A 14,960-nucleotide genomic window follows, 5' to 3' on the forward strand; every position below is an offset into this window, starting at 1 on the left:
TCGCATTACTCAATCTCAAATTGATACTAGAATCAGCTTTCATATTCTAATGTTCTTGGCTGCACGTGGGTGTCCAATGACTTCAGCACTCGCAGAAACTGAGTCTCAACCCTGGAATGATGGGACTTAGCTTCCAGCCCCCACCCCGTTCCCCGCCGCCCCACCCAGACGCATAGGAGGAGACCCAGCCCCTAGACGCCTGGCTGCCCAGGGAGCCGCACACGCCCCTTCGTCCCACGCCTAAGCCCTTTCCTCCCGCCCCCCGAACCGGAAGCACTTGCCTGCGTTTCCGGTGGCCCCGGACTCGTGGTGTTCCTGGCAATGTCTTGGTTTCGAGCGACTCCCGAGATCCCCAGCCCTGGAGACCAGGACGTGTTTGATGAGGAAGCAGACGAATCTCTGTTAGTGCAGCGGGAATGGCAGGATCACATGAGGAAACGAGTCCAAGTAAATGGGCGGGGCCCGGGACGCACGGGAAAAGGGACTCCCACGAGGGACACAGGCTCCCCCGGGCAGGGGCACGCTGACCGAAGCCTGGGCGGACGAGTGCGGCTCTCTGACCGAGCGCTCCCCAACGTCGCCCCAGTCTTAGGATTTTCTGGTTGTTGATAACTTTTAAACAAGCGCGTTCTTTCGGAGTCCCTGCTGGGTTTGGAGTAGAGACACTGACCAACTAACGTGAACTTTATTCAGTCCTTCAAGAGTTTGCAGTTTGGGGAGAAAAAGAGATGAGGAGAAATACACACTCACTAGCAGATTCGCAGGTGTTCAGTGGGTGGAGAGTCCAAAGTTAGGCGTGGTGTTACAAAGGCTTGAGAAAGGTGAACTGTGACGGTAAGGGGAAGGTAGAGAAGGGAATACTGTTCCGTTTTTATGTTAAATTCGTTATTCGATCCGGACCTGTCTCAACACTCATTAAAACTCTCTTAATAATATCTGGGGAGAATCGGTGCTTTTTCTGGGTGAGAACTAACTACTTGCTAAGATCTGTCTCCACATAGAAGTGGATTCAGAGTATAACGATCTGCGTTCGATCCCTGAAACCCACATCGTGGAAGGACAGAATGGGTTTCTGGAAGTTACTTTCTGACCTTCACACTCAAGCTATGGCATGCAAGTAAATAAATGCCTCCCTCCAGAAAAATAGGTAAACATACGTTACGTAAATAGTCAAAAGATAAGCACTGCATCTACCCAGTATATTAGCCATTAAATTACCCTTTTAAAGGGGCAGTTGTGACTACCCTACTTTAATGTTCCAGTAAGTTAATATTTGTTGAGTCCAGCAACCATCATGTCATTACAAAAATGCCTTAGGCGTCTGGGGCTAAACCAATAATAAGGGGACAAATCTCTACTCCACAGTTCCGATTAGATTTCTAAAATCAGACTTCCTCTGCACTGCTCCTAAAATAGTTCCCTCTTCCTGGCCTTGCCAGCCTCCTTAACTGCCCTGTTCTAACCAGTTATCCAGAGACTAGACATGCAGTTTTTCCATTTTTGTGAAGACTTTTCTAACACGGTTTTTAAAAATTCCCTAACAACTAATGTTTAATGTTTGCACAATAACCCTAGGTTTCCAAAGTGAGTTGAGCATGTGACATGGAGTCATAACGCCTGTCATCACTTAGGAGGGTGAGGCAGTGGGATAATGAGTTCCAGGCCAGCCTGGAAGTAAGATTTTTAAAAAATAAAACTTGATAAGGAAGGATAAACCAATAATAAGGTTTCGGGAGAAACATTCTGCTTTGGATTTATTTATGTCTCTGCCACATCGTAATTCAGTTAACATAATCAAAACCTAAGTTTGTTTTCAAAATTGGTTCTGTGCTTTTCCTGAAAAGGTTTCCTTGGCATCCGTTACAACTGGTTCCTTACTTTTAGGAAGGTTACAGAGATGGGATAGATGCTGGCAAAGCAGTAACCCTTCAACAGGGCTTCAATCAAGGCTATAAAGAGGGTGCCGATGTCATTTTAAACTACGGACTACTCAGGGGAACATTGAGGTAATTTTAAAATCTTAAGTGATGAATCGTTTAGCCTCGGTTCTAATGGTGGTTTTTAATGTAGGTAATATGTAAAAATAAAACGTTTAAAAGTGTTTTTCCTGATGTTAAATACATGACTTCAGAGCATAAGATACTTTCAAAAAGTTTTCTAAGAGTTGTTGTCAGTTCATCCATTTTAATAGGTGTGCCTAATGCGTTCCCTTTGTGCCATTTAGACTAGCACTAATCACTCATGATGGAGTTTTCAGCTTCTAAATAAAGCTGTTTTTCCTGCACATGTAGTAGAGTACAGTATGGAAGGTCTGTCAGCTAGAAGTCCGTGGGGAAAGCCATATTTACTAATAGAAAGAGGTCCTATTTGAGTCCTGAACTTTAAATACCTGTAGGATACCATAGCAATAATGGCAGAAACTAGAGCCAAAGGTCAGGCACACATGGTGACTAAGAGTTGGGCAGGCCTCTTTGATGGGGATACTTTTTAGACTATCCTTATAAAGAAATAAAATACTGCAAAGAATTACATTTAAAAGGAAAAAAAAGTTTTAAATTTTGTTGAGACTTTTAGAAAATTCAGTAGAGTGTATTGTTTAGAACAAGAGGAAGATGGCCAGGAGTTCATCTTCACTTCATGTTTATGACCTTAGGAAGCTTACTGCCCAGTGTTTCGCATCCATTGACACTTTACGTCTATGGCATTTTCAAAGAGGGTTGTAACTCAGGTGTTTGCTCAGCATGCACACAGCCCTGGGTTCAGTACCCACCGAAAAGAGAAAAGAAAGAACTGTTGTTTTTTTATTATATTATATGAAAAAGCAGGGAGGAAGGTGGGTCTACTAGAAAAGTAACAAAAATAATGAAATATATTAGGAGTCAAATTCTTAACACTTTTCAAGAATATTAAAACTCTGTTGGTGATTCTAATGTGTGACGAATTTAGAATGACTGATTTAGAAGCTGTTTGATATCCTTAAAGAAGAAAGTGGGGCTGGTGCTATAGGTCAGGGTTAGGACGCTTGCTTCAACTACCTGATGCCTTAGGCTAAATACTGAGTAGTGCCAAGATAAAAACAGTGACTTGAGGTCACATTGACAAAGTAAGCTGTTGCCCAGGTCGAACTCTAAAATACTCCGGATAATGTTTTTTTGTCTTTAATAATTTAACAAGTCTAGGTTTTCTATTTTAAAAGGAAAGAAAAATAAGAAACTTTTTTTGTTCTTTCTATAAGTAATATCTTACTGCACATAAGTTACATGGCCAAGAAAATGTAAAATAAAAATAGATGGGGCTGGAGAGAGCTCAGTGGTTAACAGCACTGACTGCTCTTCCAGAGGTCCTGAGTTCAATTCCCAGCAACCACTTGGTAACATACCTAAAATAAATGAATCTTAAAATAAAAATACAGTGCTATGAAGGGATATTCTTTAAAATCGTCTATAATATTAAGTCTAGTGATTAACATATTAAGATATACTGAGTCTAAACTTCAGTGTTATTTACATCATCACTTCTTAATTTTGACATGCATTATCAGTTCAGTATCTCTGCATGGTACGGTCTCGAAGAAAGGCGTGTAGTATTTAGTACTCTGAATGCCTGTGACTCGTTTTTTTCCTATTTAACTCTTGTTCCTATATTCCCCTCAGCGCTTTGCTTTCCTGGTGTCACCTTCATGGTAATAGTTCAACGCTGATTGGCAAGATAAATAACCTTCTGGATGCAGTTGGCCAGTGTGAAGAGTGTGTGATCAAACATCTGAAATCAGTTACGTCACCGCCACACATTACAGATTTATTGGACTCCATTGAGGATCTGGACCTTTGTCATGTAGTCCCGCCTGAGAAAGCTGTTGAAGCAAGAGGTGACACTAGTGCTGACATTAGCACAGATGCTGACAGGAGTCCGAATGGGATGGATTGTTCACATCCAGAATGTTGCAGAACACAAGAGCATGCGCATTTGGAAAAGCCAAGCCTCACTTGGATTCTGGAACAGACATCCAACTTGGTGAAACAGCTGGGAATATCAGTAGACATATTACAGCACCTGAGACAACTGTAAAATTATCTCCCCCTTTCCAGAGGAAGTAATGCTCGGAGTATTACTTAGAGCATTGTGTTCTAGATAAGGTAACCACTGATTGATTAATTCCTGTGTGGAATTAACACTAGTAAATGAAATGACATTTGTCTTTGTCATTGGTAAATTGTCTAGTTTTAGATACACTCAGTAATCCTCATTGTCATTTTCAAATTTCTAATCAAAATCAGTCGTTTTTGTACTAACAAGAACCAAACATTTTAGAACAAGAAAAAAAACCTAATGTTGCTTTCTGGTTTTGTTGGAATTGGGTGGTTTGGGACCTCTTCACCAGCAAGTAAGCCAGAGTTGCCAGAAACAACCTGAAGGCTAGCATAGATAAGTAGAAGCAGATCTATAGATAGCTATACGTTAAAGTCAAGAGACTGTAGAAACTGACACAATATTTATGTCATTGAATGAATAATAAAAAGCAAAGTACTAAAACACCTTATTTACATATTAGCTAAAGTTGTTGAATTTCATGAAAAATAGAAAAAAATATAGTTTGTACTAAACTGTAAAGAAAAGGAACTACTTAGTTTTCTAGGTAATGAGGACTTGGCCATATTTTCTCAAAATGTGACAAGCTATTTCTGTCTGAACTGCAACTTTGCTTGTTATTTACATTAGAATTTAAAAAAACATTACTGCTTTGACACGAAATATATAATCTAGAATAGACAGAGTCACAATGAGATTTTTGTTCCATGACCCAGGATCAGGAAAGGAGATTTTTCATCACTTTTTCCCACCTGCAGTTATTATGAAATGCCTGACTTGAGAGCAGCCCAGATAATTGTCCCTTACTGACAGCATCGGTTGCTATCTAGCCAGTATTTAGCTGTGCTGAAAGATGCATTCATGAGAGACTGGCTGGAGAACCTTGTAAAGGAACAATATGTTCTGCAAGTTTCTTAAGTCCCTGTTTAAAATGCACAGAACATTAAGAAATTGGAGTAGCAAAATTTGAAATAGTTTTGTAGGTAAACTAATACATGCTTTAAGAATCAAAGAAACATTTGATGGCTGGGTTTTTATTTTGAAACTTTGTGGTCCTTGGCTTTGAACCTAGGACCTCATGATCAGTTTCCATATTGAAATCTCAAACCCACAGAAGTCTTTAAAGTGTCAGTGTTGCTCTATACTGCATTTTCCATAGACATAGTCATCTCCAACAGTGTAACCATTCTAAGATTTGAGAGTAATAAATTTTGAGGTTTTATCTAGACATACCCTGATAAGATTCCCTAAATAGATGACCCCTTGCCGTCATTAATTGCATAAAGTGCCCTAACACTAAAAGTCACAGAACATGAAGTCAGGTATTAGCTGGGGGAGCTAGAGAGGTGGTTCAGTGGTTAAAAGCATTTGCTACACACCCAATATCCACTTAAAAGTTAAATATGGTCCCAAGCATACATTAACCCCATACATAATGAAGAATTGCAGGTACATGCTGGCTTGCCCCAGAGAGAGTCTATAGAATGCCGAGTTACCCTGCCCTCAAGTTATCTGATTGGTAAATAAAGATGCCAATATCTGGGCAGAAGAAACATAAATGGGGTTTAGGTTTCACGGGCTTGGTGTTGGAAGAGAACCGTGAGGGGAAGGAGAGAGCAAAAAAGCTCGGTCCTGAGGACTGGCCGATTGAAGTTAAAAGCAGCCCAAATAAGACCTAATAAATAACTCAGGGTTTTCGATAAATAAATTCTAACATAGAAGATAATCAACTGCCCAGCTTTTATACTGTTTAAGTCTTATTATAAATATGAAAATTATGTGTAGTTTTTATATTAAAAAATGGTCTAAGGCAACATAAAAACTCTTGAGACATAATTTCTACAACATAGAGATTGCTAAGAGGACCTCTGATGCCCTCTATCCTCTGTGTATGCATGCAAAGACGTATACCCATACACCACACACAAAAGGCGGGAACTCTTGCTTTTCCAAAGCTCTAAGTAGCTCCTGGACTACAGATGGTATGATCAACCAGAAACAGTAATGGAAACTACTTGACTCGGCCTTGCTTTCCATGCTGAGCCATCCAGGTCTCATGAAAAGGCCCTAGTGAATGTAAAGGGGAAGGCAAGAGTGCCCTGCGGCTGTGACAAGTTCATGGCCAAGAGATTGCATCTGAAGTAAGTTACTTCTGGCACTGGCACAGCTAGATCTTTTTAAGCAAATGGGGAAGGGGGACCCTTTCCTGGCACGTAAGTCATTAGAACTACTAAGGCCACCACATTGTGATTTGCAGACTGAGTAGACAGCTAAATTCCTCTCCAAGCATCATCATTTGCAGCCATGCACCACTTGTTGGGATGGATTTTGAGAAGTATGACCCCGGGGAGTTCCATTGAACAAATATTAAAAAATATAAGGTGCTTATGATGTCACAAAGAGATAGGACCGTATGGGACCATATTGTGTCTGAACCTCATTTTTGACTAAAACATAACTGTGCGGCACTGTTTGCTAACTGCTTTCGTGGTAAACCCAGATAAAGGCCAAGTTATGATTATGATCCTCCTCACTATTCAAAGTAAGGTTACAGCTCTTATTGCTTTGTGTTCTAGTCTAAGACCTAGGAGAAAATAGTTAATGGATGTGTGTATGTAGATTGGAGTCTTTAACTTATTTTTTTAATTATTCCCAAATTTCATTTGTAAATGAAATAAGCGTAAGCTGTTCATAAACTACCTACCAATAAAGACTTTGCTGTCCAGACATCTCAAACCCCCGTTGTGAACATGCTACTCTCTCATAGATGTCTTTCATGACTAACAGACTTACAGGGTTGGATGCTCCTGCCTCAAATGCTTGCTGTCCACTCACACCCTCTTCACACTGTTAAGATCACTGTTAGGCAAGTTCACAGCTACCCCATCCCTAAAATGTTGTCCACTTGCCTGTCCACAGACAGTTAGCTACCCCTTCCCGTAAGTCCTTCTGCTTGCTTGCCTTTGTTCTTGTCCTAGTTACCAGTTTATCAGTTTACCAATACTTTGCTTTTTGTCCATTCTTTAAATCTCTGGAGGTCTTATTCTTGGGCCCCTTTTGGGTTTTTGACGCTAACCAGATGATGTCACCTCCCATAGTACCCACTAAACATTTTAGCTCCCATCTTTATCTTTATCCCAGGCTCCAGAGCTAAACTTACACCTGCCAATTTCTCGTCTATTTCAGTGGCTTAACACAGCCGGTTGTGGTGGCGCACGCCGGTAGGATTTGCTGAAGGAGGCAGAGGCAGGAGGATCACGAGTTCGAGGCCAGCCTGGGCTACACATTTGGGGGTTGGGGATTTAGCTCAGTGGTAGAGCGCTTGCCTAGGAAGCGCAAGGCCCTGGGTTCGGTCCCCAGCTCCGAAAAAAAGAACCAAAAAAAAAAAAAAAAAAGTCAGTGGCTTAACACAGCATGTCTAGACAGACAGCCGATTCCTTTCTCCTCTTTCCTGACTCCCTTTGCAGTATATGTTTTGATTCTCTTAATGTGATCTGGGCTCATCCAAAGCTAGGAATCCATATCTTCCACTGGATTGTTTGTTTTGTCATTGTACTCGATTCCACTGAGTACTTTTATATCTTCAAAATGTTTTGAACTTGGCCTTTCATTCAAATAGATTCTTCTTATTTTTTTCAATTCTGTTGTTTTTTTATTTTCTGCATTCTTATTTTTTGTTTTATTTGTGGTAGGTCTCCCTATTCCTGAATATGTTTTTGAATAGCCACTGTGGCCTAGGCTGGCCTGGAACTCATGATCATTCTGCCTCTAACTCCCAAATGCCAGGATTCAGGCTTTACACCTGGCTCCATCACATATTAATTAACCTTCGTACCAGCCTCTCACTGTCATAACTTCTAAGCTAGCCCTACTTCTGTCTTTTGTGGCCTTTGCCTGCCTGGCACAGTTTATTAGACAAAGGCTTGTCTGGTTCCCGTTTTCCAGTGTACCAAAAGCCTGAGTTTCAGTTCTGGATCCAAGCAGTATTGTCAGTCAGATTTCCCTGCTGCCTCCTCCCACCATGCAGTTTACATTTATTTACAGATAAGACTGGAGTCATTCTGCACATACTAGCCTATTCTCAGCCTCTGCTTTTACTTCTCAGCTCCTGCCCAGAGCACAGTGTCCCTGTCCATCATACCCTGAAAATGCCAATCAGCAATTTCGGTTTCAGGTTTGTCCCAGTTTTTGCTCCACATCACTTGGAGTGTCCCTCAACTTCGGAGTACATCAGAGTGCCTTATTCATTCAGGGTTAAATGCCCAGCACTTAGCATCGTACACTGTATAGAGATACACAGATTGAAGAAAGTGTGAGTGAATCTTTTAGCCTAACTGAAAATAGGACTTGGGACGTGGCATTCCAGAATACTCGTTTAGGATGGTGCTGGGTCTGGAGAAATGACTCAGCACTTAAGAGCTCTGCTTGCTCTACCCAGAGCCTAGTGTCAGTTCCAAGTATTCACATGACAGCTCACAACAATCTGTAACTCCAGTTAGAGAGTATGATGCCTACACCTGGCCTCCATAGGACTGTATGCACCTGCCTACACCTGGCCTCCATAGGACTGTATGCACCTGCCTACATCTGGCCTCCATAGGACGGTATGCACCTGCCTACACCTGGCCTCCATAGGATGGTATGTACCTGCTACACAGACACATGCATAGTTTTTTAAAGATAATTTTATTTTTCCATGTTAAAGATGAAAATCCACATATCCGAAATGGTTCGTCTTATACCAGGATAAATAGTAACATCAAGCAATAGCATAGCCAATCCTCAAGAATTATACTGAGTTCAGACTGTAACTCAGTAGCTGAGCCTTTGCCTAGCATATATGAGGTCTAGGTTTATTTTGCTGTACCACCCAAAAGTTGTACTGATAAATAAACAGTATACTGTAATGTAAATTTAAAATGGAAAAATATATTTACTAGTTTCAGGCATTATAGTACAGAAAGAAACTACACAAAACTGGATAGAAACAGTTTAATAAATACTTAACCTACAGCAGGATTCTTGTACATGGTTTTATTATCAGGGAGCAGCAGTAGAAGTCACAGTGAATACAACGTTAATATGCACAGGCCCTACTCTAAAAGCTTTACATAGATTAATTTATTTCATCCTCACTAAAACTCCACCAGAGAGACATACATTAGCCCCATGCTAGAGATGAGAAAAGTAAGGCAAGGAACAAGCTGAGCAACTCAAACTCAGCTCCCGAATGGCCCAGCTGGAATGTAAAATGAGTTTGTGATCTAGATAGATGCTCACTAAGTAATTACATGGCAGCAGTGGCAGTGTTTAATAGTGGAGCTAGGAGCTCGCTCTTCCCCAAGTTTTCTGTCTGCATTTCATGTCTTCTCCGAAAGCAATTGTACTAAGGTTCTCAAAGGAAACAGCCCTGATATGGTAAGTATGTTATTAAAGGATTCATTGTATCAGATTACACAATAGGGGCTTGGCAGGCCCCCAGTGATTTTCTCCATATTGGAGAGGCTGCGAAGCTGGTAGCTGCTCTAACTTAAAAAGGCTGCCTCGGCGGCCCAGGTACAGCAACTGGAGACCTGGAAGATTCTCTAAGAGCCTGCTGGCCTTTAGTTCACTCCAGAAGCTGGGTCCTGATGCTAGTTCAGGGTGTTAGTAACGCAGTCTCCAATAAGAAGTGAAAGCAGGCAATGCTGCTTTTTCTTCAGACTTACTTGTATCTGGGGTGCCACCTACTCTTGGGGAGTCTTCTCCCCCAATTAATTCTTGGGAATGCCCTCATAGGCCTGCCCAGAGGCACATCTCTTCCTTGACTCTAGACCCAGTGAAGCTGACAGAATTGACCATCACAGAAAACACTATTACAATAAAATATTGTTTTGATAATGTGAATGATAATTAAAAGAAATGAAAGTTTCTCAGAAATGTGCTACACACTTTAAAAAGAAAAAAATACCATTTCCCACTTGAAGGAGAACATATTGATCACCTATGAAGTGCTGTGGCAAATCATGTTTAGCATATGTAGGAACTAAAGTCTGGTTGATGTTTTATGATAATGAGTCTTGCTTTTTATATATTCCTACTCAGTTAAACTGTGGCTATTAGAGGCTGAAGCCACAGCTCCATGGTCAAAGCATTGAAGTTCAGTTTTCAGAACCCATGTGGTTGGCTCACAACTGCCTATAACTGACTCTAAGGGATCCAGTAACCCTGTTCTGGCATCTGTGGCACATGCACGGAGATGGTACCTATAAAGAAAAACAGGCTACACACATACACATAAAAACCAATTGTTTCCAAAAGGGGATGTTTGTACACCATGTTAGACTGCTTTTTCCAAAAAGAACCAAGACTTTCAACCTCTGGAATACTCCATTTTCTTGTCCTATCTTAGATGTTGTTTGTATACAATTCACTGTCCACGAGTAAGGCCAGAGCCTTTGGAGTCTGTTTTCAAGAAGCTGTTGAATTAGTACACAGCCACTGGGTGGCGCGGGTTCACCTTGTTGTGCCCCATTCCTTTGCCTGCGCCCTCTCTCACACGGAGCTAGTGATTAAGTTGTGCTATATGGTTGAATCATTAGTAAGATTAGGTGAGTAGGGAATGTTTAGGGGGACTGTATTAACAAACAAACAAAAAACTAGTATGTCTGCCTACTTCTAAGTTGAGAGTTTTTCTAAATCAAAATTAGCGTAGCCCTGGTATCAAAATTATCCCGTACCCAACCTATGTCAAGATCCTTTCCAAAAACGTACCTTTTATTCTCCCAAACCAAGACCTAAAGGAACAGCTAGACCCCGAAGCATAGAGCCTTCACAGAGAGACTGTGTGAAGACATGTTTTTTTTTTTTTTTTTTTTTTTTTTTTTTTTTTTTTTTTTGCACAAAGAGTCTACATGTGGGCAAGAGCAATGTTTTCATACATGTCTAAGCCATCTCACGTTCCCTAATTCTGGTCCTACTTTTCTCTTACTCACACAAACAACTTTTTATAATGTAAAGGTAGTAGTAGACAACTTTTTTCACCCACTCTAGTATTTCTCAACAAATCCACAACCACATAAAGTATAGGTCTTTCCAGTAACCAAGCTGTTCACTTAGAAATTGCCAGTCAGCATTATAGATGTTCTCTGATGTATATTTTTTTAATCACATTGTTCGCAGCAGTCTCTTCTCTTACATTTATTGGGGATATGGGGTGCCATGGCCTGAGTGTGAAGATCAGGGGACAACTTGCTGGAGTCAGCTTTCTTCTCTCTCACCATATGTGATTGGGGATCAAACTCAGGTCCTCAGTCTTAGTGACATGTGCCTTTACCAGCTGGGCCATCCTTGTAGACCCCAACACTTTTTGTTTAAGCATATGATTCTGTATACATTTTTAAACATTTTATCAAAATTTTACAATAAAATGAGATTGGTTTGACAACAGTATTGACAGCCCTTGCCTTTAATGCAAAACTATACTATGATGTTGAAAAATACATTTTTTGTTATTCAGAGATACTGCAAAATACTTATTGTACATTAAGTTGCTAAATAATGTGTTGTTGGTGTGCCAATATCAGGGTCATTTGATGTCTAGAAATTGGCACTAAGTCCATCAGAAGTCACATATTTGTCAGCTACAAGAGCATTTGTACCTGTTATGGAACAAAGGCATCCTTCATAAGAGTTGGCAGCAGCAGAGGCAGGGTGCGGTTTTCTTAGGGGCTCTGAGGCCTCTGTCTCTCCAAGGTGAACATGACACTTTTGGCCATGTCACAGGCTGCTTTATCTCAAGTGTGCAACCAAGGAATAATTCAAGAAAGTTGGACAAAAGAAGCTGTTGATGATAGAGAGTATTGTTTGTTGTTTTTAACCAAATCTCAAACATTTGATTTTACCAATAAAAACTCGGGAGCCAGATGCAGTCAAAGCCAGCGCAGAGAGGCAGAGAAAGCACCCAGCTGACGTTCCTCCTCTGCCAGCGTCCCAAAAGGAAAGGAAAGCTCTCTGCACCTTCTCAAAAAACCCTCAAACTGAATGTCCACCTTCTACTTCCTGTACGTCTCTCTACCCTAATTCCTGACTCCCTCTGATTCTCTATGGTTTCGTCCCATTTTTTTTTTCTTGTCAACTGGTTACTTGCTCTACTCTTGATCTATCCTGTTTACTGTAAACAGAAAGCTCTTGGATTAAAGGTGTGTGGACTGAGCCATACCACAACTAGAAACAGGTTTTTCCAATACATAGCACAGTGTTGGGATTCACAGTTCAAATATCCTGCATCAATGTATATTGGTGACAAGAATGACTAGAGAAGGGGACAAAAGAACATTCTAGAAATCAATGTTTTTTTTTTTAATTTGGTGTGGAAGAATATGTATTGAACCAGAAGTAATAATACATTTGCTGAGAAATCCTAACTCTGGGAATTAGGTTGAAGGGAGTAATTAAGAGATTTAAAATATTAGAACAAATATAATTTGTTATCATGTTCCCTATAATGGAAAAACACACTAAGAGATCAGCAATTTAAAAATTATTAGTCTGGAGCAGTAGGATTATAAGTTTGGGGCCAGCTTAGGACAGATATGAAAAAAAAAAGTCTCAAAAAAGTATTGTTATAACCTATACCAGATGAAATGCTACAGATACACATTACAAGTTATCATTACAGCAATAATAGAAACAAAAAGTTTGGGGTATACATTTAAATATAAGTCACTGTAAAATGTTATATAGGAACATAGATGCTTTATGTCCAATGCTTTATGTGTATTTTGTAGATAAATCTCGACCATTCTCAAATATGGTCACCCTGTAGTGTAGTGAGATTATAGGGCTTGGTTTATCAGAATGAACTTTAATGCACTGTTTTTATAGTAAGGGAAGAAAGGCCAGTATTAATGGCTCATGCCTGTATACCAAAACTCAAGAATGGGAGGCAAGAGGTCTTGAGTTCAAAGCTTGCCTAGGATGATCTGGAAGAAAAGCAAACACATTTACTTTAAAATATTGAATCAGGAGTTAGGAAGAGTTTTGGGTTGTGGTTTTTTTGTTTTTTTTTCAATTACATCAAAATCTTAAGTTTATGTCTTAAAAGTTAATGGTGTTATTGTTTGGGTCACAAATGTCTCCCAAATGTAAAAATCATTTGGACCTCAACATCTAAGTACTATCTGATAGACTATTTAGAAGATGGGACATAGTGGGAGGAATCTATGTTCCTGGAAGCATTTGCTTGAAGGAAATACGCAGACATCAAAAATCACTTGCTCTGAGTTGCTGCTCCCCGGACTCCACTATGATAGGCAGCTAAGCTCCAACCCCACTTTCCCAGCCATACTTTGAACAATTTTTCTCTGTCATTCTCTTCTTCCACCACATAACATTCTGCCCTACATCAGACCAAAATAAGACAAAAAATCTACTGACCATGGGTTGAAACCTCCAATTCTAAACCACAATAAAGGTGATTTTGGAGTGGTGGCATGTTCCTATAATCCTAGTACTTGCAAAGTAGAAGCAGGAGAGAGGTTCAGGAGTTCAAGATCAAACCAATGAGATGCTTCACCTGGCAAAATGTACTATGGCCAGTTCTGAATGTCTTCATTAATTGCCCTCATGCATAATGAAACTTCTTTGATGGGGTCTGAGACTGCAGCAATCTATAATATAGAGATACTAATTTGGAGGGTGGTTTGATATACTTAGCAGAAGTGATAGTTATAAGTTCAGCCCTGGAGCCTATGGATTCTCCAATTATGGGTTCTTGGCAAAAATTATATACCAGGTAACTATTTCCTCATGTAGAACAGGCCTTAAATAAGCAATTGGTTATTCCTGTTACATTTGTGCCACTACTGCATCCATGTGTGTTTCTTACCATCTGGGTTATTGCTGTAACTCAGAGCTAGGTAAGACGGTAGTTGAAGCCCCAGGTCCCAGTAGCTTGCATAGCACAATCTGGTACTATGAAATCACCCCAGCAAAAGAGAATACTCCATGATCATTACCACCAATGAGTATGGTGTCTCCAGAAATAGGATCTTACCATCAAGTTTTGGTGGGCAATCAAGAGCAAAAGCAATAGCTTCTATTGTTTTGGAGGTCTCCAAGACATCCCTGACCAGTAACTTAAGGGAAGTTATCCCACACCAGGCACTAGGCTTTTTATTTGTCAACCTATGGTTTCTTGGAGTATTATTCCACAGAGTAATACCAATTAAATATTTTTTAATTAATATTGTGGTGGTTTGAATAAGAATTGTCTTCATAGCCTCATATATTTGAATGTTTAATCGTTCAAGAGTGGCATTATTTGAAAAGGATTAAGCCTTGTTGGGGTAAGTATGTCATTGAAGAAGGCAATGCCTTGAGGTACATAGCTCTCCACTTGGTCTTTGGCTGCTGTCTTTGGCTAGAAGCAAGAGAACAGCTTAGGGCATTTGGAGAATCACCTCTGTATTAGTCAGGGTTCTCTAGAGGGACAGAACTTGTAGAATAAATATATATACCACATCCCTATAAATTTTTGTAATTTACCAATTTTCTTTTTACTTTTTTAAAGATAATTTTAAATTCCAATTAAAGTTGGCTGCTAATTTATGTGTGTGAGGGTGGGGATTTTATTGCCTAGCACTTCCAGTTAAACACTGCAAAATAAACCAATTTAGAGATCACAGCTGCTCCCCATTGAGGGAAACATAAATCCACGTTCTCTTTGACCATCTCCCCCTTTTTTCTTAATACTTGCAAGTTGAATTAACATATTTATCAAACATAAAACTGACCACTGGCTGAATATTAAATTTGCTTTTCTTCAAACATTTCCCCTTTTCTTAGATAAGATATGGGAGGAATGTCCAAAGTAAAAAACTGCCAGCCAA

At 40.1% G+C, this 14,960-nt stretch overlaps 1 protein-coding gene across 1 annotated transcript; it reads left to right on the top strand.

Moving 5' to 3' along the window:
• The first annotated feature begins 308 nt into the window (after positions 1-308).
• On the top strand, positions 309-6,825 carry Yae1 (YAE1 maturation factor of ABCE1). The gene is made up of 3 exons (NM_001107356.2): positions 309-447; positions 1,885-2,006; positions 3,654-6,825. Exons 1-3 carry the CDS (start codon positions 322-324, stop codon positions 4,066-4,068), a joined length of 663 nt encoding a protein of 220 aa, NP_001100826.1. The 5' UTR covers positions 309-321; the 3' UTR covers positions 4,069-6,825.
• The last annotated feature ends 8,135 nt before the right edge of the window (positions 6,826-14,960 follow it).

Source organism: Rattus norvegicus, chromosome 17, assembly GCF_036323735.1.
Source record: "Rattus norvegicus strain BN/NHsdMcwi chromosome 17, GRCr8, whole genome shotgun sequence".
NCBI lineage: Eukaryota > Metazoa > Chordata > Mammalia > Rodentia > Muridae > Rattus > Rattus norvegicus.